Genomic DNA, 27,494 nt, shown 5'->3' on the forward strand with positions numbered 1-27,494 from the left:
CTGAAGGTCCTGAGTTCAAATCCCAGCAACTACATGGTGGCTCACAACCATCTGTAACAAAATCTGACGCCCTCTTCAGGAGTGTCTGAAGACAGCTACAGTGTACTTACATGTAATAAACAAATCTTAAAAAAAAAAAAAAAGGTCAGGCAGTGGTGGCGCACACCTTTAATCCCAGCACTTGGGAGGCAGAGGCAGGTGGATTTCTGAGTTCAGAGCCAGCCTGGTCTACAGAGTGAGTTCCAGGACAGCCAGAGCTATGCAGAGAAACCCTGTCTCAGAAAACTAAAACAAAAACAAACAAATACACACACACACACACACACACACTTCAGGAAATGGAGACAGAACAAAGCAAAGGAAACACAACACCTATACCCCTTCACTTCTTATTTACCCTTCCTAGGGACCATGAAGAACCTTGGGTTGCATAAATACAGTTCCTGCTCTGGAGAGTTCCAACAATAGGGTTCATACTATCCACACAAACTGCATGAGACAAACTACGGTGAGATTTAGGTAATAACCTACTTCACTGACTATTTACAATCTCATAAATAAATACAAAACTCAGTTCTGGGAGGAGTGGCCCCTGGTTCTGGAAAGACTCAGTGTAGCAGTATAAGGCAAAACCAGAAAAGGAAAGTGGGAAGGAGTGGGTGGGAGAACCGGGGAATGGAAGGGGGCTTATGTGACTTTCGGGGAGTGGGGGGCCAGAAAACGGGAAATCATTTGAAATGTAAATAAAAAATATATCGAATAAAATACAAACAAACAAACAAACAAAAAACTCAGTTCTGTAATTTCAGTATTGCAGAGGACAAAGCATAAGACCAGCCTGGCCACATAACTAGTTCCAGATCAGCCTAAAATATGAAGAAAATATCTCAAAAATCAGAAATAAACCACCACCAACCACAAAAATACAATGATAAGAGAAAAGCTATGGTGATGAAATCCTGAATCTTTAGGTAAGTATATCTGGAAGTGCCTATAAATCTCATACATTTAAACAGTTTGATCATATTCATCCCGTTATCCTCTTGCCCTCTTTAGAACTCCTTCTGCAGCCTTTATTCCTATGAAGTACCGGTCCAATCCTAACAACCCACTCGGGACCTGAAGAGATGGCTCAGCTGTTAAGAGCACTGACTGTTCTTGAGAGGACCTGGGCTCAATTCCCAGCACCTCTACGGTAGCTCACAACTGTCTGTAACTCCAAGATCTGACACTGTCATACAAATATACATTGAAGGTGAAACACCAATGCACATAAAATAAAAATAAATTATTAAAAACAAAACAACAGCAACAAAACAACCCATTAAGGGGATAGCTCAGTGGTTAAGATCACATTCTATTCTTCCAGAGGGTCGAAGTTCAATTCCTAGCACCTAGCTCACAATCATCTGTAACTCTAGTTCTAGGACATCAGCCATCTTTAGTGACCACAGGCACTTACACAAGCCCACATATAGATAGATACTCACACCTATACATAATTCAAAATAAAAAAAAATATATCTAAAACACAATTCTTGACAAAGACTCAGCAAGTCACACAACTGTCAGGTCATAATACACTGATATCATGCACTTACCCCGCCATGTCCAAAGAACTCACAGTAGCAGCAGTCACAGTACTTGCCCTCCTTCTGGTTGGTGGAAGTTGAGGTGCTGGAGCTGTGTTCGGAGCAGCTGTCCTCATCTGCACTCTCATCCCCATCATCCTGCTGCGGGTCATAGACACCATTCTCGCAGCGGTGCCCTTCACAGTCAGGGTCACTGCAAAACCACATACAGCTCATTAGCAAGAAGCCACTCTGGAGGCATTAATTATTCCTCATACCCACCCACTGTTCTGCTCATTTTTCAGACCAAGGCAGCAAAGAGAGCTCATGGTTCTGGAGTCAGAGAATCACGTGCCACCAGCCAAGAATACAGTGACTGGGTTCTGGCAGACATGTGCTCAGTAGTCATAGCACACCTGCAGTGCCAATGGATGGACACAAGACTCTTCTGACTTCCTTGAGACCACTGGTTCCATAATGGGGATTACAAAGGACGTGTTTCTAACAGGCAAGTTCAAAGGTAACAGAAATGATCTTTTATAAAAATCCCTGTGTGTGGTATTAGTTTTAGTATATACATCTTGGAAATTTCCTGCAGATTCTACCCAATGAATAGCAGATACAGCTTAAAAAAACAAAACAAAACAAAAAAACAAGCAAGGCACACCACACCCTTAATGCCACCAGTGGAGATAGTCAGCATCCCTGACCCTGGTCTTGGCAGCCGGGCCATTGTTCTTTCCTCTGAAGAACTAGAGGCTGAGAGTGAGACTGGAGCCTCTCCAACTCCACGGCCTTGGCCTCTGTGGGTGAGGTCTCTTTCTTCTGCACTGGACTTGTTACCTGCCTGGACCCAGAGCACAGTCTGTAGCTATGTTAGTGTAGCATGGCTCCCAGCCCTCCACTCAGGAACCTGAGTTCCGTGGCTCACCTGCAGACACTGGGAGGGGCACTTATGGAGCCATCTGTTGTGGAAGGTGGGGGTGCCACAGGGGTAGGGCAGAAGCTCTTGCGTGTATCCGCGAACCCAGGGGCTGTGGTTGCAGTTTTGGGGAATGATGGGGCAGCAAGGTTTGGAAGGTGAGGTGTAGAGGCTGGAGAGAGCGCAGAAGGAGACAAGGCTGGGAGCGGGGCAAGGCCTGTGGGGCTGTTCCTGGGAGCAGCAGGTGCTGAATGTCTGTGATCCTCTTTGTTGAGGCCGTGAAAAACATCACCTACAGGTAGAGATACAAGAGAGAGAGAGAGAGAGAGAGAGAGAGAGAGAGAGAGAGAGAGAGAGAGAGAGAGAGAGACTGTCATTGACTGAAGAAAACAAACATTCTTTGTTGCCTTTAATTACATTTTTTTCCACTTTTTTTTGATGGGGTGGAGTGTGTTCAGACCTAGAAAAACACTGAAGGAATAATACACAGAAGACCACCCATATGGCTGGTCACATTTACTTCGTTTTCTACACACACCAGATCTGGTCCTGACATCTATAGTAAGCAATGCTCTAACTTGAGCTCTTGAGCCTGGTTTGTAGATAACCTGTGCTCTCTCCACTGTGGGTACCAGCATTCACAGACCTGGAGCTCACATTCCAAATGTAATCTGAATCCAAGATCCTAACTGTTCCAAGTTCATCACAGCTGCTCCCACTAATCCAGCTGCTGCTCTGCTTTTCCTTCCACAAGGCGGACAATTCTAAAGAGGCCAGCCTTATACCAGTGTGCTTTATCTTACCACAACTGGGAGAATGGATAACCTCTTCTTTCTTAGGTTGCTTTTTCGTGATATTTTGTCACAACAAGAGGAAAAGTAACACAGTCCCTGATTAGCCTGACTTCTATCTATTAGCCAATGGACTGCTGATTGAAGCACAGTAACCAACCCTTTTCTACTCTAGCTATGCTTCTGTAAAGAGGAGTTTGTCAGAGGTGGAGCCTAGGAACATCCCTAGGGATTTCTGACAATAAGGAGAACAATCACGATTCGTTCTGATGCTCAAATTACCTCAACTTCGGTTGATGAGGTACCTACTGGCTGTCATGTTCCGAGGCATCTGTCCCAAGTCTCTTATAAACATTTCCTTGCTTTGAGGTCCCTTCTAATTGTCAGTAAATGATTAATGTAAGTGTTAGCAGGCTAGTCTTATTGGCTTGCACAAATTCTCTTTTGCTTAGCAATAGCTGTGCCCAGAAAGCAATGATCTATGCCTATCACAGAAGACAGGCTAGAGACAAGACAACCCAAGGTATTTATTTTGATGAAACTAAAATTCCACCCAGAATCCACAGGGTATGTTCTTGTGCATAAGCACCTTCAGGGGTTTGTTTCATTTCCATCTCTTGAAAGGCTGAATAGTAACAACATGGGTGGTGTTAGAAGTGAGAGGCTGTAAGGCTCTCAGGTTTCTTACCTATGGAAGGCGGCCTTCTGGACGACACCTTGAACTGACTGCTGCTAGACTGCACTGTGGTGGCTGTGCATGACACAGAGGATGTAGCTGAGGAGGTGGCCATGGCAACTGTGCTTGCCATGGCAACTTCATTTGCTTCCATAAAAGCATCTTGGAAATTATACAAACACTTCTTTTTTGCAGCATTTTTCTTTTCTTTGATATCTGAAATTGCAGGAGCCTCGTTGCTGGGAGGAGGTGGAAGGGCTTCAGGTCTTGTTTCTGAGAGCACTGGCCCTAATATATCATTTCCTTTGGAGAAGAATGGGAAAATTAAAGCTTCTAAGAGAAACAGCACTTAGCAAAATCACCTACAGAACATGCTAACACTGGGACTGCTACTGAAACCAGAACTCCTCTGGGATGATGCTTTTATTCTATAGAAGGTTTATTGAGCACCTATTATGTGCCAATACCTGTGCTAGGTGCTTTTCAGTATCACTGAATGCCTTGAAACACATTCTTGACGTTGGAAATATAATTCCCATCCTAAAGATGAAGAAACTGAGGCTCAGAAAGGCTAAGCAACTTGTCTAAGGTCACACAGCTATAAATCCCTTCAAGAATATCAGGACCAGGTCTGTTCTGAGCATATTCAAGGATGGGTGGAGTGACTGACCAGGGGCTCTAGCCATCTAAAGACAGAGAGGTGTGGGTATCAGCCCTTTCCAGATGCCTCTGGACCTAAGATTGAAGTAACAGCTGAGCCTCAGCAATTGAGGCAGCTCGGGAGAAGGTGCTTGTTAGAGGGGAGAGAGCCCTTTAGGGTCAATATAGAAATCAGTAAATAGGAGCTTAAGTCACAGCATTCAGGTGGATGTGGCAATATCTCCCTGGCTCCAAGCACTGAGCTGAGGTCTGGCAGTCACCATTATTTCACAACTACAGGCCAGACACAGACCCTGGAGACTAGATCCTCTGTGGCTGGGCAGCATCATGTAGCTCACAGTGCTGGCGGGTAGCATGGAGCCAGTGTTAGCTCTGTTAATCAATGCGGCGAACCCATCAGAACAGATGTGGAAGGGAGGGTAGGATGCCAGGCCCCAGGGCCTCCCACTGGGGAACGCAACGAAGACCATCTTACTTGGCTCAGCATAGTTAAAACCTTTAGAAAGTTTTAATGAATTCCTTACCAGAAATTGTATCTGGCAAGAAAGTGCCAGGGTTCCAGTTCTTATCATTCATCATTTCTGATTCCCAAAGACTTATAAATTTAGAACTATTCCAGTCTGGAGTGTTCCCAAAACAGCTCGGGTAAATATGGTCTTGAAGAGATGCATTGAATGCCTGAGGCTTATTTGTGTGACTCTGAACAGGTGCTGGCGGTAAAGCCTACAAAAAAAAAGTTCTAATCACATATCAAAATTAATATTCTGTATACCTGTGTAATTCAACTACAGACAAATTGTGACTGAAACCTTGAGGAGTAAGCTTCCCACAAGTTGATGTCCATGGGGAGCACGTCTCATAAATGCTGGAGTGGAGGTTTACTTAGGAAGGCTACACATGCAGGTCAACCTTTAACCAAAAGTCCCTGATGGTTTCTGACAACTCAGCCACTTCTACCATTCCTGTCTAGTCACACTTTAAATATGGTTCACACATGTAAGAGCTGTTCTGTGGCTTGGCCTCCTTAGACACTGTACTGATCAACACTGTCAAATCAGTTAGAAGTACTGATAACAATGGTAAGGCCTTTACCCTCAACTCTTAGAGCTGTGCAAAGAACAACACAGATCTGAAGAGCTAGAAAGATTTTGGTTGTGCTCTGAAACTGGGATGCTGATTTACTCCTGTTTCCAGGGAGTAAGTCATTCCAATCTCATCAGCAAACTGGCCTAGACCCTGAGACAGGCCTGGTGAGGCCAGGGAGAGTAAGTGAAATACAGTCGGTGGGCCGGTCAGCAATGCGTATTTATTGAGTGCCAATTTGCTGGCAGCTCCCTGCACTCACCTGGTTCCCTAGAGCCCCTCCGTGCTTGATACCTAATGAAGTACTGGAAGGGCTGTGTCATCCACATAGCGGCACAGCCATGCTGGCCTCTCAACTGGGATCTGGCCCTCATACCAACCAGTCCTTTCCTCATAGCAGCCCAAGTGATTGATCTGTATTTACAATACTGAGGAAGCTTTCTGCTACTTTTCAGATAAAAATTGAAGTCCTTCCATGCCCCATGACATCTTAGGGAAAATAAAGACCACCTCTTCCTGGAGAGCAAGCCTGAGCACACAGATCTTCCTTTCTGGTTTCCACCTCTCCAACCTCTTTTCCTTTCTCACTTGCTCACCTGGCTCTAAACTCTGGAGCCTCTTGACGTACACTTGTTCCCAAGCCTCAGCCAAGATGCCACTGTCCCAGAAAAGCTGACACTGTTTTGCTCTGGATCCAACTCAGGACCAAGGTAAGACCCCACTTAACACCTTGGGATTTAGCCTCTTCCTCCACCTGCCATGGTGTAGTCTGGTATTTTGATGCCTGACTTCTAAATCAAAGTCACTCTATAAGAAAATAAGGCATTAAGACCACGGCCCTGGCTGGTTATGATAACATGCTTTTAATCTCAGAAGTTGAGTTTGAGGCCAGTCTAGTCTATAGAGTGAGTTCCTGAATAGCTAAAACTATATACAGAAAACCTGTCTTGAAAAAAACAGGGGGTGTGGTGGGGGTGGGGTGTGGATCTTTGCCTAGTACCCCAGCTCTGGATAATGCTGTGTAGAGTCAAGTATTGCTGAATGAGTGGACTATGCCCTAGGTGAGCTACAGACCTGGCATTAGAAGAATGCCTGGTGATCCCACTCTTTGTGATGCATAAATTATCTGTGGATTCTGTAGATTCAAGTGTGAGGACATCAGGGGAATTCTCAATTACACCAAGGGGTGGTCAGATGGAGTTTAGAGAAAAGATGGGGGATGGCCCATTAGATGTGAACAATAGAGGCTACACCAGAGGCAACTGTGTGGTTACTATTCTGAAGAGGCAAGGGAGCCATTCAGGGTGTCAAGCCAGGAGAAGACAATTTGGTCAGCTTATTAGAAAGGTGAGCTGTGACAACACAGTGGTGATCAGTGAGGCAAGGATGTACTGAAGCTGCTGGTGAGGTGATGAGAACTGATGATATAATGGTGTGAAAATGGTGAGGAAAGGAGGGAGCTGTGTGTGAGCCTGGAAGTCATCCCTGGCTCCATTGTGAGAACATAGTCCATGAGAGCTAAACAGAAACTAGAAATAAACTTCAACCTCCCTTTTGGTAGCTGTGTGACCTCAGGCATATCACTCAATCTTTTGTGCTTTAGTTTTCTCATCTGAAATCTGCCTGGCCTGCAAGAAGCATTTGGCAAGGGCAAAGATGGATACCTAGTCCTAAAACTATGCCAAATTCCACCAGCTAGGCCCGTTCTAACATTTGAAGAGCTGTTCGGTGACTCCACCCAGTCCATTGGCATAACACACAACTTCCTCTAACCCTGGAAGGCTCTGGGAGACAGGAAAAGGGGAGACAGACAAGCAGAACAAATGCTTGGGGTCCAAAAGTATTCTAGACAGAGGTAACAGGTTTGGATGGTCTAAAACAGCTTTGTTTAGGCATGGGAGTCCGAGGGAGCAAAACGCAAGGAAAATAATGAAACTACATTTTAATAGAGACACTTGGTTCCACAAAGTAATAAAAAGCTCAGTGGGGCCTTGTCGAGATGAACTGATAAGAACAGGTAATTTAGGAACCTTTGGCTAAGGGACAGAAACACCCGCCAGTGTACCTCAGCCTGCTTGCTAGTACAGGATGTGAGGTGAGAGCTGAGACTCTCCTTGGACACAGCTGAGCACTTGTCTGGCTTTGGTTCCTCACCTTTACCACACTCATGTACAACCCTTGCTCATTCTTCCAGTGCCCTCTGCTTTGTGATGACCTTTGTGCCCCATTCAGATCTGTTCTCCTATGTTACTTTCCTACCCTGTGTCTACCCACAAGTTACCTGAGGCATGACAAGGTATCCTTTCTGTTGTGGCTCAGGGGATGGAACCAAGCGCCTTGTGCATACCAGGCAAGTGTTTTACCACTGAGCCACATCATCAGGCTTGCCATAACATTTGGTATTTTATTCTGATGATGTTTTTGCCTTCCCTTTTAAAAACACCGACCAGGATTAACTGACGTGGGTGTTCCTAGAATATAGCACAGGGCCTGGCACATACTGGGTGCTCAATAAATGATTGCTGAAAATAGCTAATTTCTGAAGACTAAGGAGTCCAACAGCCACACTCTTACATATTTTACTTACATGCTTCTTCAGAAGCCCACCTACACAAACAAAAGGCCCAGTTGCAGAGACAGAAGGCAAAATTGAGGGACAGATAACAAGAAAAGTTGTTTCTCAATGATCTTGTGCATGGTACCTGATGCCCTCAGCAACATAAGTGTTCCTTCTGAAAACAGCTCAGCTGTCTGCTCAGTGGACCACTGTGGGTATGTTTGTAAGTGCAGCAGTTATTAACCAACAGACTCTTCGAACAAATTCACAAAGCTTCAATTAACAGTAATTTTGAATTATTTTCCACTTTATGGCAAACTTGTAAGAAAGAAAATTCTTTGCTTTAAGTAAAAACTCTGATGAGAATCCAAACAGAATCACTTTCATAAAGCTGCATTGCTTTTGGAGTGGATGATCAAGTCTTCTCTACCCATACCAGCTCAGACACCACAACTGAGAGAAGGTGGCAAGCCAAGACAAATACATATGGGACCATTAACTGAAAAAAACTTCCACTGTACAGTCAGACCAATAGAATTCCAGTCAATGACAAAGTTAACACAAATATTTCTTAGTTTTGTTTTTCTGAGTTTTTTTTTTAACCTCCTAGCAATGGTAAAGAGGCAATAAAACCGAAGTATTGGCATCACTATTCTGAGACTAGAGAAAATAAGCACTACCTCTAACATGAAACAGAGATTAACAAACCCCCTAACATGAGCTAGTCTCCACAATGAATCTCCCCACAATACCTAATCTGAATTGGAGTGAAAACAGGTCCCTCAGAAACTATGCATACATGGAAACAACAAAGTTAAGTAGATTTAGGATACTGCAAGAAAATCCCACATATACAGAACTGTGCAATCAGTAAATTAATCCTTCAGTAATGAAGGAGAGTTGGGCAGGAGGTGGTGCACACCTTTAATCCCAGCACTCCTGCAGACAGAGGCAGGTGGATCTCTGAGATCAAGGCTAGCCAAGTCTACAAAGTGAGTTCCAGGATAGTCAGGGCTAAGTCTTGAAAAACCAAAAAAAGTAAAGGAGAAATAAAAAAAATTCAAAAGCCTAAGGAACTCACCTGTAATATACTGGCCCTATCTAAAATTAAATGATTATCTTGAGGCAGAAAGAAAAGTATACAGGTCAGATGGTTGGGTCCACAGACAGAAAGATCATAAATAAATGCAACATAAAATATTTTCTCTCTACAGAGTGAGTTCCAGGACAGCCAGGGCTACAATGAGAAACCTATCTCAGAAAACAAATTTTTTTTCTCATATTCCTAACTCATGTGAAAGCAACTGTCTGGGAGATCAACTCATGTACCAAATGCTATGTGAAAAAGTGAAGAAAGGAGGTGGCATTTTCTAGAAGCCACTTGGGCTATGTGTAGAGGGCCTGACAGTTCAATCTCAAAGGGAATAGTTAATGTACACTGTGAATCCAGAGCAACCCCAAGAGGGTTAAAATGTTAAGTATTACTGATAAATCATAAGGCATTGAAAAATATAAAATAATAGTTAAACAGAAGCCTTTGAAGATGAATATAAAACTACAAATTGATAATGATCTAAATATATCCAAAAATCATTCCTACCAATATTATGTTTCATAAAAATAGAAAAAAGTTGAATGACATGAAAATATCAATAAAAATTGAAGCACACTGGGCGGTGGTGGCGCACGCCTGTAACCCCAACACTCAGGGAGGCAGAGGCAGGTGGATTTCTGAGTTTGAGGCCAGCCTGGTCTACAGAGTGAGTTCCAGGACAGCCAGGGATACACAGAGAAACCCTGTCTCAAAAAAACCAAATCCAAAAAACCAAAAAGAAAAAAGAAAAAAAAAATTGAAGCACAAGGTTTAAGAAACTCAACTACACTTATCTAAAATATCCATTCCAAAAGCTTTACTTTTACTTCTTTTAGTTATGTGTTAGGGACAAGGGTGAGGTTGCAGGTCATAAGCTACACCACGTTGCAGTGCAGTGAACTGAACTTGGGCCCTTTGGAAAAGCAGCACATGCTCTTATCCCTGAGCCATTGGTCCACCCACAATACTCTGTAAGTTAGAAGTGAAGAGACAGGTCTGTCAAATGGCTCAGCAGATAAAGGTAGTTGCTCATTAACCTTGTGAGAAAAATTTTGATTGCTGGGACCCGTATGGCAAAAGCAGAGGACAGGTTCCATTAATTTCTTCTGACTTCTACACATGTGCATGCTGCTCCCTTACCCACCAAGTAAATAAACGTTTAAGAAAAATGCTTGCAAGAGTAAGAACCCAATGGGTTAAAGATTAAAAAAAGTATAAGATGCATAGAAAGCAAGAGTAAAGGAGGAAATTTACATTAAAGCAGCAACACATGCTTTTTTGTGGGGGGGGGGGTTGTTTGTTTGTTTTTTCAAGACAAAGTTTCTCTGTGTAGCCCTGGCTGTCCTCAAACTCAGAAATACACCTGCTTCCGCCTCCCAAGTGCTGGGATTACAGGCGTGCGCCACCACCGCCCCGGCAACTCATGCTTTTATTAATAAAAAAAAAAAATTAGGGATACTTGAAAGGCATAATGAAGATTTTGAGTCCAGGCAATAAAGACTTCATCCAAATAAAAATCATCATAATAATTAGGGTTGTAATAAATAATACAGAAAATAAATTGAATCACAATAGCTCAATGGGTAGGAGCACTTGCTTTTTTCATTTCTTGACTTTCTTTTTTCTTTTTTCTTTCTTTCTTTTTTTTTTTTTTTGGCAAAAGGGATATGTTTGATTTCTACCACCAGGATTGGGCATCCCACAAGTTGTGAGGTGGTGGCAGGTGATACCATTTTCTTTAAGTTTGTGCACATGTGCACCTGCCATCAAAATCCAGAAAAGTGCACTGCTTTTTCCAGTGTAGAGTTTCGAGTAGTTGTGAGCTACATAACATGGGCATTGTGAACCAGACTTGGGTCCTCTGGAAAAGCAACCAGCATGCTCTCACAAAGAGAAACAGAGTAAGAGATTGTTCTTTGTAAAGACCGACTAAAATGAGAAACCTTTGCTAAGACAGACTCAAACAAACAAACAAATAAAAAACCAAACCAATTAAAAAAAACCCAAGACTCAAATTACCCAACTCAAAAATGTTAATAGCAACAGTTACTGGCAGAAGTTTAGGTGGAGTAGGCCCAGGACTGGACACAGAGCTTAACTTAGCATGCAGGCATTAGGCCCTAGGAAGTTGAGAGGTACATGTCTACCAATTCTATTCAATATAGTATTAGTAACGAGTGTCAGGGTACTTAGGTGGGGGGATGGAAGAAAGGAATTGTTTAGATTATAAAATTTTATAGGACAACCTTAAACATTTTAGAGTAAGCAAAACCAAAAATGGTTAGAGCTAATAAATGAATTCACCACACCAAGATAGGTTCACATTAAAAAAACAAAATGAATTACAATTTTATGTACTAAAAACAATCAGAAAATAACACAAAAAGAATAGAATATTTGAGTTAACCCAAGAAGTGGGAGGATAAATGAGAACAGACATACAAACTGTGACCATCAAAGACTACTGCCAACAAGTTACATTTCCATATGATTTCTGTCACAATATTAATGACTTTTTTCAAAGTAGAAAAAAAATCATCATACAACTCACACAGAATATTAAAGAGTCCATAATTGTGACAGTTTGAATAAGAATGGCCCCCAGCCCAGATCCCCTCCCCTGGGGAGCACAGGAGAGCTGACCCTGGTTTGGGGGGGGCGGTGTTTCGGGTGAATAAGCCCCTAGAGAACTGGTCCCTGCATCTCACCTGGGCAGCGTAGTAGATGACCTGATGGCATGGGCACTGGTAAGTCCACCCCATGGGTTGAGAGCGGGAGATCTGGCACCGTCCCTTGCCAGCTGCAGCACTGGATATACTAACCAGGACAGCACAGGTGAGCTTGGAAGGCTGACCAGCTCAGCTGCCACCCAGACCAGCTCCAGGGCTTTGACCTGGCCCTCCCCAACATCTATTCCATCTGCCAACTGCTGAGTGAGTAAAGGAGCCAGTCCTACAGACCCAACACTACAGGATGTCCATGACACAGGGCAACAACAGGATATCTGAGAGGAGTCCCTGAGAGGATCCAGTATTGATATCGCAGCAGAAGCCAGAGGCTTGGAACCAGACCAACAACTCATTGCCATGAACACTGCAAGTAAAAAAGTGTGGAAAAGGGGGTACTGTGGGACACACTGTGATACACTACAGCTTCCACAATGATACCCAAAGCCTGTTGTAACCCCAGGCTTTTCCACCCACTTCCCAGTTCCCAATAACAACTTGGGAGGCCTATTTATGTACAGTGTCTTATGGCCTTAAACAAGGGTTTGTTCCCTGACTAGCTGGTAACTTATATAACCTGTTTATTCTGTGTGTGCCACAGGGCTTGTTACCTCTCCTCAGTTTTATACAACCAACTTCTTCAGAGTTCGAGGGGAATCTCCCACATCTGACTATCTCCCAGAGTTCTAGTCCCTTTATCAGAATGCCCACCTGCTATTTCCTGCCTTTTGCTAATACAGTGGGACTCACTGTGACAGAGTAGAGCTTCCACAATGAGATTTTTTTTTCCCCTTCGTGGGGGCTCAGGGTGTTTGCAAGGGTAGAAGATGAGGAGGTTAGTCTGATTGGAGTGTGTGAAGTGAAATTTACAAAGAATCAATACAAGGATGCAATACAAGAATCAATACAAGTGACAATTTTGGAATTTTGGTTTAAAAAACACAGAAATAAAGTACTGTCTCTGTCTCTGTCTTGGGGGGCGGGGGGTGAGACAGGATTTCTCTGTGTAGCCCTGGCTGCTGTCCCGGAACTCACTCTGTAGACCAGATTTTCCGAGAACTCAGAAATACGCCTGTCTCTCCTCCCAAGTGCTGGGATTAAAAGGGTGTGCCTCCACTGCCCAGCCAGCTGTGGATATATGGGGAGTCTTCAGACTCTCTGCAGCAGCTGACTATGATTTGACTCACGCTTTAGCAAAGGTATGGTTTTGCCAGCTGTAGATAGTTTATATAATTGTGTGATCTTTGGAATTCTGGGAACTTTTCAGAGGATAAACTCTAGAGCTCTGATAGGCTGGGTAGGTGGTTGTTGGTCATTCAGGGTGTTTGCTTGTAGTTTGTTAATAGGCATGCTCAAAGAAAAAAACAAAAAGAAATTAGATTCAGGGATCCCCTCACCCCATATTTTTCCTTCTTTCTCTATCTAGTGATGGGCATGAAATGGGGTGGGGGAGTGGAGAAGAGAGATAAAGGATAGGAAAGAAGAACCTACAACATAGCAAAGACCAGCTACAGGCCTCCATAGCCTCATATGTGCTTAGTCACCAAGGGGTAGTAGTGTTTGAAAAGAACAGGTGTGGTCTTGTTGAAGGAAGTGTGTCACTAGGGGTGGACTTCGAGGCTTTAAAAGCCCATGCCAAAGCAAGTGTCTCTCTGATGCTGACTTTGGATTAGGATTTAGCTCTTAGCAATTACTCTAGTGCTATGTGTGTTGCCATATTACCTGCCTGATAATAGACTACTCCATAAATTGAAAGCAAGTCCCGACTTAAATGCTTGCCTTGGTCATGGTGTTCTTCACAGAAATAGAATAAGTAACTAAGACAATAATCAAAACAAAACTGTACACTTGTATAAAATGTATTGTAAAGTTCCAGTCATAAGCCTGTGGCACTGGCAGTCAAAACAGACAAACACAACAGAAGCACAGAGAGAAGGAAGGGCAAAAGCATGTAACCCCACACAGCCTACTCAGCAGGAGACCCTAAGTCAGTGTTTTATCACCTCACAGCTGTCAGAGAGCCACTATCAAAGTAAATAAAATAACAGGCTGTACGGATAATCCCTTGTGTAATATGAAGAAGCATCACCTGTCAATAAAAAGCTGATGGCCTACTACCAAAAGGCAGGAAACAGCAGGTGGGCGTTCTCATAAAGAGACTGGAACTCTAGTAGATAGTCAGATGTGGGAGATTCCCCTTGAACTGGGGAAGCTGGATGTATAAAACTGAGGAGAGGTAACAAGCCCTGTGGCACACACAGAATAAACAGGTTATATAAGTTAACAGGTAGTATAGGAATAAGCCCTTGTCTTCTCTAGCTCATAGGGAATAGTCACCTCTTAGTTTTTTGACATGGGGTCTCTCTTGTAGTCCTGCCTCTCCTACAGCTCACTATGTAGTACAGGCTGGCCTCAAACTCACAGAGGTCCTCCTGCATCTGCTGGGATTAGAGATGTGAGCCACCACACCCTGCAAATACTCACTTCTGGAACATAAACACTTATAAATTCAAGAGTAGCAAACAGGCCTGGAAAGTGTAATTCAGTTATTAGCACTCTATAGTACAATGCTATTTTATTTGTTTTTGTGGTGCTGACAATTGAACTGGGACCTTGTGCAGCTAGGCAAGAGCCCTATATTTTATTTTCCTTTGATATTTCACTACAGTACTTTTCTTGTCATTTCTTTAAACTTTTATATAACTCATATCTATCTTAACAAATACATATATCATTGGTACAGAATCTTAATTTCCTTAAGGTCAAGGAAATTAAATCTTTATAGTATTTATACTAAACATTTAATGCATGACATATTTAGCCACAATAACTGAGTGTAAATTAAAACAAAAATTACAACCATGCTGGGCAGTGGTGGCACAAGCCTTTAATGCCAGAACTTGCCTAAGTTTAACAGGACCAATGGAATTGGTATCACATACAAAAATTATATTAAAAAGTTTTTCTCAGTTAGATAAAAGTTCTATCTAGAAAAAAACAGGAAGTTAATGGAAGTTTATACATTCACCCAGAGGAAAGGTATAAGTTTTGTTTTTTGTTTTTTTTAACATAAAATGAAGTTTATTTGGGGGCATGAGAACAGGGGTTGAGAAGGGAGTAAAGGTAGAGAAAAAGAGGGGACAGAGAGGGGAGAGAGAAAGAAGAGAAGAGGCTGTCTGGGAACACATGGAGATATGGAAGGAGGAAGACAGGGAAGGAGGGAGAGAGAGGCCAGAGAGAGAGAAGGGGTATAAGTTATAAAACCCACAAACACAGCCTGGCTTTGACTAAAACATTTTGCTAATAAAGATATTGTTACATATTCATAAGGGGTAATACCAAGTCTAACAAAACTCAAGCATACGTTTGGGTAGCTTCTGTGTAAAATTGTACTTAAACAGTATTCATTTCTAAGTGTGGTATTAATCTACTACCTGTGCCCCTCCCCAGAAAACACACAGGGAACCCATTTACTAGCCATGTGTCATACCATACCATAGAATAAACCCAGAAAACCAAGCCCTTTCCATGTCATGGTCTCCCTTCTGTCCTACTTGAAAACCACTCTTAGATAAATGAATACCGTTAGGAAAACTAGGATTAATTAGTGCCAACTAATAACAGAACAAAATCTCAGCACCACGGTGAGCCAACAATGCACGAGTAAAGCAGTTCAAGAGGCAAAACAGACGAAGGGAAGAGGAGAGAATCAGCTGGAATGAACGCTGCACACCGTAATCCTACAACAGGGGCATAGGGTCAAGAGGATCACTGCATGTTAGCCTGTCTATAGAGGATTTCAGGCCCATTTTTCTAAATTTATCTTCAAATGTCTAAAATGTTAAGTATATACATGGAGTTTTTTGAAGAGAAACTCAAAAACTGACCATTTTCTAGACTTTCACTGCTCTTCCTAAGTGGGCTGGCTCTTCACAGGCTTGACTGTAAGGCCCCTCTTCCCTCCCCTCCAGCTATACTGCCATAGCCTCAGATAATAGGATTTCTTTGAAATGTATACTGCAATTTTCTTCATGTTTGCATATTTTGACAAGACCCTTGTTTTTAAACTAAGGATGCCCCAGAAAACATCCAGGATTCATGCTATTTACAACACGTTTTATCTATTATGTTAAGGCATAAATCAGGCCATGTGCAGAAAAATGGACTTTTATTAAGTAGCCTTGAGTTCAACCTGTTATCACCTGAAAACTCTCCAAATCTAGTGAGTAAATCATGATTGTGTGTGTGTGTATGTGTGTGTGTGTGTGTGTTTGTTTACCTACACACTGTAAAGGTTCACCATAACAAGAATTTGGGAGACTACAGCCAAAGCACATGGTTGCAGCCCATCCAATCAAGGAGCAGATGCTGCTCTGCACATGGGTCAACATAACCACCCTGTCTGCTAAAGTAACTGCTCGTCAGAACTCAGTCATAAGTGACTTCCAGGCCCTTCTGGCCCTGGCTTACCTTACTGTGTGTGAAGGGGGGTGCTGGATACAAGGTGGGGTGGATGAGCGGTCGAGGCAGGTGTGGAACAGTATGCAAGGGCACATGACCGTGGATGTGGGGGTACAGGTGAAGCGCAGGGTGTGTTGGTTTCTCTGGGCTCAGGAACTGATGGCCAGGAGGCAAGGCTCCAGCAGTCATTGCTGATGCTGGTAGCCCAGAAGCTTCTTGTTTACAAACGTGGCACTCACAAGTGTTCGGTGTTTGTTCTGCCTAAAAGGACAGAAAAAGAAGTACTTGTAGAATGTAGAACAAATAATGGCATAAATTAAGCTGCTATCAGTCAGGTAATACAGAACAAACACAAAAGATACAGGCCTAAGATAACCAGGGCCCTCACAGGAGAAGGTACAGATGCCAGAGCTTATAATGAGGAAGGCTGCAGAGGGGAGAGCTGAGCCTCACTTTCCATTTGCAGAGGCAGCAGCCACTGATCAGGGACCCAAGTGAACAGGAATAAAGGACCCCATAAAGATAATAGAAGGACAAAGCTACAGGAAAAATGGGACTAAGAAACCAGGATTACTGAGTGGCTGGTGTCTGCTGGGGTCCTACTGTTCAATCAACAGCTATAATGAAACCTACACCATGAATCAGACAGGATGCTAGCTGGTCAGAATGGAAAGACCAGTGATACCTCTTTACCTATATATTCCAGCCATTTTGGCTATCCAGCCAGTTCAGCTACCTTTTACATTCCTGACTCTGCTACCTTCCCTCTCTACACAAGGCCCAGCTCAGAGCCATGTCCACTCTGGATTTTCTCAGATGTCCCTGTCTCTAGTTATGCCCTCCCTCATATCTACAATAAACTTTCTCCTCGGCCATACCTAGAACAGCCATGTCCTTCCTTTCATTTCTTTTTTTCATTAAGTAGACTCAGTGGGAATGGACAGTGAAGTGAATGAAACAGAACCACATTAAGAAGACTCTGGAAATGAGAAAACTGCAATGCTCTTTAAGCTATCCACAGCTCAGTGGCTGACTAGGAGGGCAAGGTGTACACAGTGGCAGGACTTCATAGCACAAAGGAAGAAACCAAAGGTCACTGTGAGTATAAGCTGAGCAAAAAATGTCCTCCAATCTACAAAGAGATGTGTTGGGTCACAGGAACCTTCAGAGTAATAAGGCAGCAAGGATTGAACCAATAATACAAGTAGTCAGGATAAAAATAAAAGAAAGCAAACAACACAAAAACTGAAAAAAAAATGAACAGAGAGAGCACTGTGAATGATATAGATGCAGCATTTAATTGCAATAAAGTAATGATCAGAGAAAACAAAAACCAGACCTCTACCCCACTCCTAAGCACAAAGTCAGAATTTGAAGTTCTATTATTTCAACCATTCAATTAAGGGAGGAGACCCAAAAAAGTAGAGTGAGTAGAAAGTGGTTCTTGGCCCACATATCAGATTAGTATACAAAGGTGTCTAAGCAGTTATCACAGCTTGTTCGGAGAATTACAGAAAATGTTAAAAATAAATACTTACTATAAAGAGAAAAGAAAAAAAATACATAAATTCTAACATAGATGACAGAAAGAATCTGAGAACCCTGGTAAGCTATAGTCTGTGCAAAATGTATTATCAAAACCAGCAGAAGTGGAAGGACAAAAAAAAAAAATCCAATATCAAAATGCATCTCTCCATAATTAATAATCTGTATGGTACAATTCTAACCTCCATGAAAGTGACATTAGGACATGGGACCCTTTGGTGGCTCTACCGTCATGACTATCCTCATTCTTTCCCCACGTAAGGCTACTGTGAAAAGATACCTACTTATAAAGAACCACACTGAGAACAGTCCCCATAGGTGCATGTGTCTTAACGTTTGGTTGGTGGAACTATTTGGGGCCCTGAATTTTCAACATGGAAAAATATGACCTTTCCAGAACAAAAATGGTTTTGAGTCTAACTCTACACCATAAAAAATACTGAGCCAAATGGATCACAGCATCAGTCAGAGGTAAAGCTATAAAAATAGAAGAAAATAGTTTTGTTTAATATATCAATAAATAAATGCATTAAAACAAGATATTGGCTGTGGCAAATATTAGCAAGTATAAGGACTGGGGCTCATACTCAGTTACTCAGTGCTGGCAGACAACTCAATACAGTAAGATACTCCACAGACCTGAGAAAATAGGGTAAATTAGGACTTGCACTCAGTATGTAAAGAACTCCTGAAACAGTAAAAAGACAGAAAGCAAATAGCCCTTAAGTACATAAAAGACAACCAAAAGGGTTTCCTATTATTAATATCAGCAAAACTTCAAAACTATGTTGTAACTCTTTGAGGGCCACTGGATGACCATTCTGACACAGTACTCATTGCAGATTACTTCTATGGATACATCTGCTTATGAATGTCAGACATGCAAGGCAACTCAGAGTAGTTTGTAATGGTCAAAAGAAAGAATGCCAAGTGTTGGCTAGCGGTTAAAAACAAAACAAAACAAACAACAACAACAACAACAACAACAACAACAACAACAACCCTCCACAGGAGGGGAATAGAACATCAGAAGGACCAAAGGACCAATGTGCTTAACTAGAAATCTGAGACTTTAGGAGAATAGGAAGGACAGGGCTAAATGCAGATACAGCTCAGTGGCAGGGAACTTACCAATTAGGAGTGAGACCCAAAATTCAAACCCTTATACTTCAATGAATAAAGTTAAAGAATTTCTCAGACTTAGTTTGAAATTCTTAGTCAAGATTCTAAATTATTTTGGAGCCAGAACTGCTACTACACACCCATAATTCCAGCATTTGGGTGGTAAAGTCAATATGACCAGGAGTTTAAGGCCAGTCTTAGCTACATATACCTTGTCTTAAACAAACAAAACCTAAAACAAACTAAAAAACAACAATAATCATACAAACAAAGAAAAGGAAACATTAAAAAACAAAAACAAAAAACAAAAACAAAACCCTAAAGAGGTAACTCATCAGTTAAAAGCATATACTGTTTTCACAGAGGAACTGATTTCAGTGCTTAACAGCCATATCCAGTGACTCACAAGTGCTTCTAATCCAGCTCAGTGGGATCAGACATTGCTGCCCTCCCTGTTCGCCTATACTCGTGTGCAGATGCCTACACAAAAAGTGCTATTAAAAATAACTTTTAAAAATTAAAGTTACAAAGATGAAGAGAATACAGAATCACACTCCCCAGAGACATACTGTTAAATGAAAAGCAAGGTAGCCATTCTTATAAGACAAGGGAAAGTAAATGTTTGCATGTGCATATAATAAAACTGGACCTAGGGGCTGAAAGTAGACAGATGATGAGACACAGGCAGGCAAGTAGATGATGGTAGGATTTCCCAACTTATTCCTTTTGATATCACCTTTATTACTGTAATCACATACTTACATTACCTATTATAATAATTAATGAGCCAAGCAGCTGACTTTCATTTGTTCTCACTTTCATTTAAATATTGTTTATTGAACAAATAAAACTCTGAAGCTGGATATGTGGAATATAAACCTATGATCCTATCACTTGAGAAGTTTAGGTCATGAGTTCAAGGCCAACCAAGAGTAAGAACTGTCTACAACACAAATGATGAAACCTGTCTTATACTTTTACAGAAAAAAAATTCAGAAAAAGAAAAGAGGGAGAAAGGGAGAGAGGGAGGGAAGGAGGGAGGGAGGGAGGGAGAGGGAAAAAAGGAAGGAAAGTAAAAACATATATCTCAGTAAGCACAGGTTGCTATAAAAATAATGACAATTACATATCTTAGGAAAAAGAAGAAAAGATTAAAATGAGTTTTGTAAGTATGCTTGTTTCTCTATAGTACTAATCTTCAGAAATTGCTGAAATTAACATAATTTGCTTCTACTTATTGAAAATATACATCAAGGAAGAGAGCTTTGGGCAAATGGAGAACCATGAACCAGAAGTTCCTACCTGCTGAGCTGGGTAGGACGGAGGTGGAGTGTTCCCGTTACTCTCCTCTGTCCTGGGGTTACCATTTCCTATGGCCTCCTCTTGTTTGGGAGCTCCTGGGGGCTCACCACTACTCTCACCATCAGCATCTTCATCATCAGCCTCTGAAGAACTACGGCTGGTGCTGCTTACCTGAGGGGACTTAAAAGGCAGCATTCTGTAGCTTTTGTTTTCAAAACAATAATGTGAATGAAGTGTAAAGATCACCAACCACTTCCTACATTTACTGACACCCACACCTCCTCATAAAAAAGCCACACTCATACCTCATCTTTCAGGGCCATGTTTTCCCCACCACCATTCAGTTCGCTGTGGATTCCATTCATGTTGGCCACCACATTGGTATCATCGTAGTTGGTCAACGGATAAATGTCAGCAAATTTAGCTGACAATGGTGCGACGTCTTCATCATCACTACAACTGAGGCAAGCAGAGACGGTCACCATGAGGCCCTTCCATTGGGGAGGACAGTGAGGAGCACCCCCCACTGAACACGACATCTCCTCTAAGGTCATGGGTCTGCTCACGAAGAGTGTTCAGTGTCACTCACACTACTTAACACCTCTTAGTCACCTGAACACAAAAAAAAGCCTGGATGAGTAACATCTGTGACATGGAGGATGGGAAAGAATGTCCCACAGTAGAAATTCTGAGGAAACCACAAAAAACTTAAGACGAATTGGTATTACACTTTCATTTGGCCTGAAAAGTCCTGAATTAAAAATGCCATTCCCAAGAAAATATAATTTTTATTAAAATGTTAAGGTACAAGGAGCAACTTCAGGTCTTCAGTGTTTGATTTTACAGATACCAAATTGTCAGAAACTATCCAGCTGACCAAACTCCAAGTGTTAAAGCAACTACACATTAATTATGCTTGCTCCACTCAAATCAGTTATTAACAATCAACTTCATCAATGTGAGGAGAAAATTGTTCACTAAAAAATGAAAACTAAAACTTAAAGCCAAACTTCTGGATTTAGCCCATGGAGGCCACTTTAAAATGTGACTTCCTAATATGTAAGAAGAACTGACATGTTCAATCAAGAACTATCTAAAACTTCCCCAATCTATCCTCTATCCCGGCATACAATGATCTCCAGAACATAAAAAAACCTCTTAGGTCTGACTCCTAAGAAAAGGCCCAGGATTACCAAGCTCATTGTACTCATTTGGTTTTGTTTTGTTGAGGGGTCTTTCAACATAGCCTTGGCTATCACGGAACTCACTATATACACCAGGCATTGAACTTACAGAAATCCACCTGTCCTGCCTCCTGGGTCTTGATGTACTATACCAAAACCTAGAGCTGACCAATAGGAGAAAAAAGCACCCACCAGCAAGGAGTGTGTGTTGGCCAACACAGCATTCCTGTAGTGTTATCACTGCCATAATATTACCAATGGGGAAACTAATTCTGAAATGAAGTGACCAATTCATACCTGGCACACATGACAGCTGGAGGCTTCTCCACCCCAGGAAGACCCAGACTGCACTGCACTGCACTGACTAAAATGATGCTGCCATTTCATCTGTTTAGAAAACAGCACCATGAACAACAGTGCACACTAAGGGTCACATGGTTTTTCAAGTCACAGAGGTTGATTACGTAGAAGACACTAATCACAAGTTGTTGGGGCCTGGAGTGGGCATGAGCTGCCCAGACCAACAGTGGGCAGTTGGTTGCACCTAGGCAGAAGGCTCCTATGGCCCAAGCTCCACTACTGATCAGACATTAGAGCCCACAATGATCAGACTGATCGGACATTAGAGCCCACAATTGATACTGGCAGTTATGAGAGTCAGTGGGATAGTTTGATACATTTGCATTTACCTAACTTCAATTTTCAATGGATTCATCTGCTTAGTAAACGTCCACATGCCTCAGTTAGAAGCTGTCCAATGCCTAGGGGGAGAAATTCTCAAAATGCCCAAGGACTGACAGCACAAGCAGTAGAGCTTTGACCAATGCAGAGTCAACCATGGACTTCAACCCAGGCCTTTAGAATTATTTTGAATTTGGAGTTGGGGAAAAGATTCAGTGGCAAAGTAATTGTTCAGCATGTATGAATCCCTGAATTCTATCCCCAGTACCATAAAAATGAGATCTGAAAGACAATGAAAAACTTTGAAAGAGAAAAACCTAGGCAGCACCATGACAAATCCAAATGAAATGTGTGGTGAGCAACTCAATTAGTTGGAAGAATTTGAGGATCAAGTGCAGCCAGATACAGCCAGCAATCCCTCAACATGAGCACCTCTGCAGGGCTAGTGATGGCTGCATATTCAACTAACTTCACTTAAGAATCCACATACTGGAAGGGACGGGGGCAACATTTGGGGAGGAAGGGAGGGAGGAAAAAAAGAAACTGCACATAGCCCAGCGTACAGTACTGTGGTAAAATTTGTACTCTGAAGGCAAAAGGCAGGTGGATCTCTAGTTTGAGGTTAGTCTGATCTACAGAGTGAGTTCCAGGACAGCCAGGATACCTTAGAAAAACCTTGTCTCAAAAAAACAAACAAACAAAAAGGGAAAGAAAGGAAGAAGGAAAGAAGAAAGGAAGAAGGAAAGAAGGAAGGAAGGAGGTGGGAGGGAGGGAGGGAGGAGAGAGAGAGAGAGAAGCTAAATACATGTGCAAAATGTGCAAATTAGTGTATGAAGCCTCTGCAAGCGACAGGGTCACAACTGAGTTTTCAGCCCCTTTGCTAATATGAAATGCGCTTCTTTACAATGTGGGAATACAGAAAACACAAACTTTCAATTGCTTGCTAAAGTGATTTGAGTTCTTAGCAAGACATGGAACAAGCGTGAACACTGGGCTGACAATGAAGAGGATGAACACTGGCCAACTCACACAGAATGACAAGATGGGACCAGAACTGAAGAGACATTTCCCTGCATACCAACTGGCAATTATAATAAAACAGCATCAATTTGGATTAAAAATTTCATGTTTTAACAGGTGCTTAACACACTGAAAAGTCTTTTTTTTTTCTTTTTTATAAAAAGCACTGTAATGGTGATCATATTTCTGTAGACTGATGTCTATATTTCTCATTATTGGATAAATTTCTGAAACTATTATAAAGTTACAACTTACAAAGTTGGTGCAGAGCCATTGTCTGTGAGGATGAGTCTGGGATGTTGCTGAATTGTGATGGGAGAGCTGGAACCTGACCCTGAGCTTGCTGATGACACACTAGGTGGGCGCATCTCAGACAGATAGTCGGGAGCAGAATCCACTTGGAGTGGTAGCTGGTGAATGTGGATGTCATCAGTGACGGGGGTGTCCATGATACCACAAGTGAGGATGTGTGAGAGGCTGCAGTCATCACAAGCACATCTGATCAAGAATTAAGGACAGTTACCAAGAAAGCCAACTCTGAAGGTTGGGTTCAAACCTCTGCTTGTATTAGTGCAGGGTGAAGGCCAGCAGCACCCAGACAGCCCAGCTCACCTTCGCCTGTAGTTGCAGTTGGGGCAGTCCGGCATGCTCAGCCGAGATGACAACATGTGCCTCCTGGTATCTGTGAAGTTGTTCTCACCAGTAACCACTTTCTTATTAGTTAACTAGAGGAAATTTATCAAACAATGGCTTAAATTTGCAAGATATTTTCCCCATTTTTAACAACAGAAATCATTTACAAATCAAGAGGCCCACTTTTTACAGATGGACAAAACAAAAACAAGGGAGTCGCCCTGGAATCTACAGACAGGGTTAGCCAAATGAGCAAAGCATCAGGAACCCTCTTGATGGTCTGGTCTCCACAGACACATACCATGTGCAGTTTTGCAGATAACCAGAAGGTAGGTCTGCTCTGGGTGCTCAGTTCATGTTAGACACTTCTCCACTGGAGAAGATTGGACCTGAGAGCTATATAGGAAGTAATAACTAAACTCAACTGAAAAGTAGGTATCCAGATACCAAAGTGGGAAGGGTGTACCAAAACCCAACTGAGCTGCGCTACTGGCACACTCAGGCAAAGGGGACTCTATCTCATCCCATTGGTGGGATGGAGTTCAACTTCAATCTGACGCAATTGGCTAACTGGCACCAGCAAGAAGTTCAGGGAATATGGGTCTTAGTTCTCTCAATTCCTACCAAGATTATTCTTTCCAAATACATATATGGAAGACTAAGAAACAGGTATATGTAATCAGTTTAACTGAAAGTTAAAATCACTATGTTTAATGACTTTTATATTGGCAGGAGATACCAATGGTCTTCATTGGTATTCTGTAACAGAGAGCATGCCTAGATACTAAGGTGACACTTGTTCTGTACAGTCATTTACATGTCTCTCCTGTAAATCTTACCTGTTCTTCAATTAATCTCCTTTGCTTAAAAATCTCCCAGTCTTCTGTTAACATGCGCTGTTTGGTTTTCATTGTCATCTAGAAAGAAGATATAAAAACACACATAGAAACAAAAAACAAAAAAACCTTAGTAACAACTACACAGAACACTCTCAGGCTGGAGTTGGCTCAGAGGATAAGAGCACTGATTGTTCTTCCAGAGGTCCTGAGTTCAATTCCCAGCAACCATCTGGAATGGGATCTAATGCCCTCTTCTGATGTGTCTGAAGACAGCTACAGTATACTCATATACATAAAATAAATATTTAAAAAAAAAGAATATTCTCAAGAAAAAAATCTTATTTATTTATTTATTTATTTATTTATTTATTTATTTATTTATTTGTTTTGTTTTGTTTTTTGGATTAGGTTTTTTTGAGACAGGGTTTCTCTGTATAACCCTGACTGTACTGGAACTCACTCTGTAGACCAGGCTGGCCTCGAACTCAGAAATCCGCCTGCCTCAGCCTCCCGAGTGCTGGGATTACAGGTGTGTGCCACCACCGCCTGGCTCAAGGAAAATTCTTTTAAATGATAAAATCAAAACAGGAGTGCAATACAAAATAATGAGTTATCACATTTCAGCCTCCTGACACGAGACAATTATCATAAGTACTTTCCTCACGTGGACAACCTTAGGAGCTCCTAACTTCGGAGATCAGGGTACATTCTGTGCAGAAGGAAGTAAATGCTTGCTCTCCTGTATTTGACAGGCCACAAGCCTGGCTGGGAACTCCTGGAGCTGTTCCATCCATGTGCAAGACCTTCCTAGTCCTGAGAACACTGACCCTATTACCCTTCATCGATATGTAATGTCAACAATAACAACATAAAATAAATTAAAAGTAAAACAATGAAGTATAAAACATGCAATTTGAGAAGAAAACCTGAAACAGACTAATGAAGGACCTCAAATGTTTGCCAACCCTTTTTGGCACATTCCCTATCCCAAGAACATGTACAGGCCAACACATACCCCTTTCAAATTCCCGAGAGCAGAGATCTGTAGCAGCTTCTCAGTCACAACTAAGATGGCTAACTGGAATGTGGGGCTCAAAGCAGACACTAGATATTATTATGGGCACTGTTGCAAATAACTTTACCATACCCTCTCAGAAAGTTCTCAGTGTTTCACATGCTTGTCTAAAGTATGGAGGGCCTGCATCACAATGGATCCTTTCTACCACCATCCAGTAGTAGACAAACCCAGACTGGTATAGGTGTAACCCTTTACAGGCAACAGGAGTCATCCTATGTGGGCGTTGCTTCAGCACACATAGCTACAGCATGCCTTCCTTTAACATACTGTATGCTCAAAGATCTCCTGAGTTTAAAGCCCCTTTGTAGTTTGAAACCTTAGCTGACTTGAATGGGCACAGAAGCAAGCTCTCCTATTTTTGCTATCAATTCAATTGTACTTTTGTATACCTCTAGCTCCTCATCTTCTTCTATGTATTATTCACTATGATGACAAGAGTTAGCCAGGTACAGCCTGGTGTTTAGTGCTATAGTTTAGTTCTCTCTTTTTTTTTTAAAAAAAAAAAAATAATGTATTATTTTATGTATATGAGTGTTTTGCTAGCATGTATGTCTGTGTACCACATATATGCTTGGTGCTCACAGATGCCAGAAGAGTGTGTTGGATTGCCTTATAATTGGTGTTATAAATGGCTATAAGTTTTCACGTGAATAATGGGAACTGAAGCTGGGTGCTCTGAAAAAGCAGCCAATGCTGTCAACTGCTGAGACATCTCTCCAGCCACTACAGTCATTACAGGGAGAGTTTTCACAAGTTCTTGACTATCCGCACAAGGTCTGTGTGCTGAAGACTTGTTCCTCAACAAAGTAACACTGGTAGGTGAGGAACCTTACAAGAGGTGGCTCCCAGGAGATGTCAAGTCAATGGGGCATACCCAGGAAATACAGCATTATTAGAACCCTAAACTCCTTCTCTCTGCTTTCTGGAGCAATAAGGACTTTCTCTTTTATGACCTCCAGCCATGTGCAGCCTCTTCCTTTTAAGCTGGTTATTAATAATACCACAAGGCTATTAACACTAGCACTCAGGAGGCAGTGGAAGAGGATCACAAGGTTACAGCTAGCATGTATTGTGGAGTGAGACCTGTTACAAATGACAAACTCATAGTGATGGGAAACTAAGTAATATCTTTTTGTTTCATTGTTTCATACTGCTAAAGACCCAGACCCTCACTGCTTCTCCCTGACTTTGGTGCTCTCAATAAAAAGTCATGTTCAGATGCCATGAATGTACTCTGCAGAGTTCACATTGTTCACAGACCACTTTTTCAATACTACATATAAAAAATGAAAATCTTTATTTATGAGTCTGTAAAAAGTAGAAAAGCTCATGTAAAATTAAGTATCATTTATGTGATTCTCTCATTGTCACAATAAAAAGCTGACCCTGTAGTCAACTGCCAGGGACCTCCATAGGATCCTGGGAGACAGATCCCCAGAGAGAAAGTAACTTCTACTCTGGCCCTCTCACTCCAGGACCCAGATCTCTGTTGCCAGAACAGCAGGATTCAGAAAGCAGACTATTAAACACACAGGCCTCAGAGGAAGGCT

The 27,494-nt window shown here is 42.0% G+C and overlaps 1 protein-coding gene across 6 annotated transcripts in view; it reads right to left on the bottom strand.

The window, feature by feature from the left end:
• The window catches only part of Fam193a (family with sequence similarity 193 member A), a 120,595-nt gene that overhangs the window by 20,739 nt on the left and 72,362 nt on the right, over positions 1 to 27,494 (bottom strand). For 5 of the 6 annotated variants that reach the window (XR_007980218.1, XR_007980216.1, XR_007980215.1 and 2 more), the window contains 10 exons: positions 24,867 to 24,944; positions 24,007 to 24,119; positions 23,650 to 23,892; positions 20,815 to 20,968; positions 20,510 to 20,689; positions 16,550 to 16,801; positions 5,145 to 5,343; positions 3,973 to 4,263; positions 2,503 to 2,785; positions 1,602 to 1,785 (listed from right to left, as the gene is read on the bottom strand). Coding sequence is in view for 1 of the 6 variants with exons in the window: in XM_052198961.1 (XP_052054921.1) it covers positions 1,602 to 1,785; positions 2,503 to 2,785; positions 3,973 to 4,263; positions 5,145 to 5,343; positions 16,550 to 16,801; positions 20,510 to 20,689; positions 20,815 to 20,968; positions 23,650 to 23,892; positions 24,007 to 24,119; positions 24,867 to 24,944 (1,977 nt within the window). In the remaining 5 variants the exon portion in view is untranslated. The remainder of the gene's footprint in view (positions 1 to 1,601; positions 1,786 to 2,502; positions 2,786 to 3,972; positions 4,264 to 5,144; positions 5,344 to 16,549; positions 16,802 to 20,509; positions 20,690 to 20,814; positions 20,969 to 23,649; positions 23,893 to 24,006; positions 24,120 to 24,866; positions 24,945 to 27,494) is intronic. The other variant, XR_007980217.1, reaches the window with a different exon arrangement.

The sequence above is a fragment of the Apodemus sylvaticus genome, chromosome 11 (assembly GCF_947179515.1).
Source record: "Apodemus sylvaticus chromosome 11, mApoSyl1.1, whole genome shotgun sequence".
NCBI lineage: Eukaryota > Metazoa > Chordata > Mammalia > Rodentia > Muridae > Apodemus > Apodemus sylvaticus.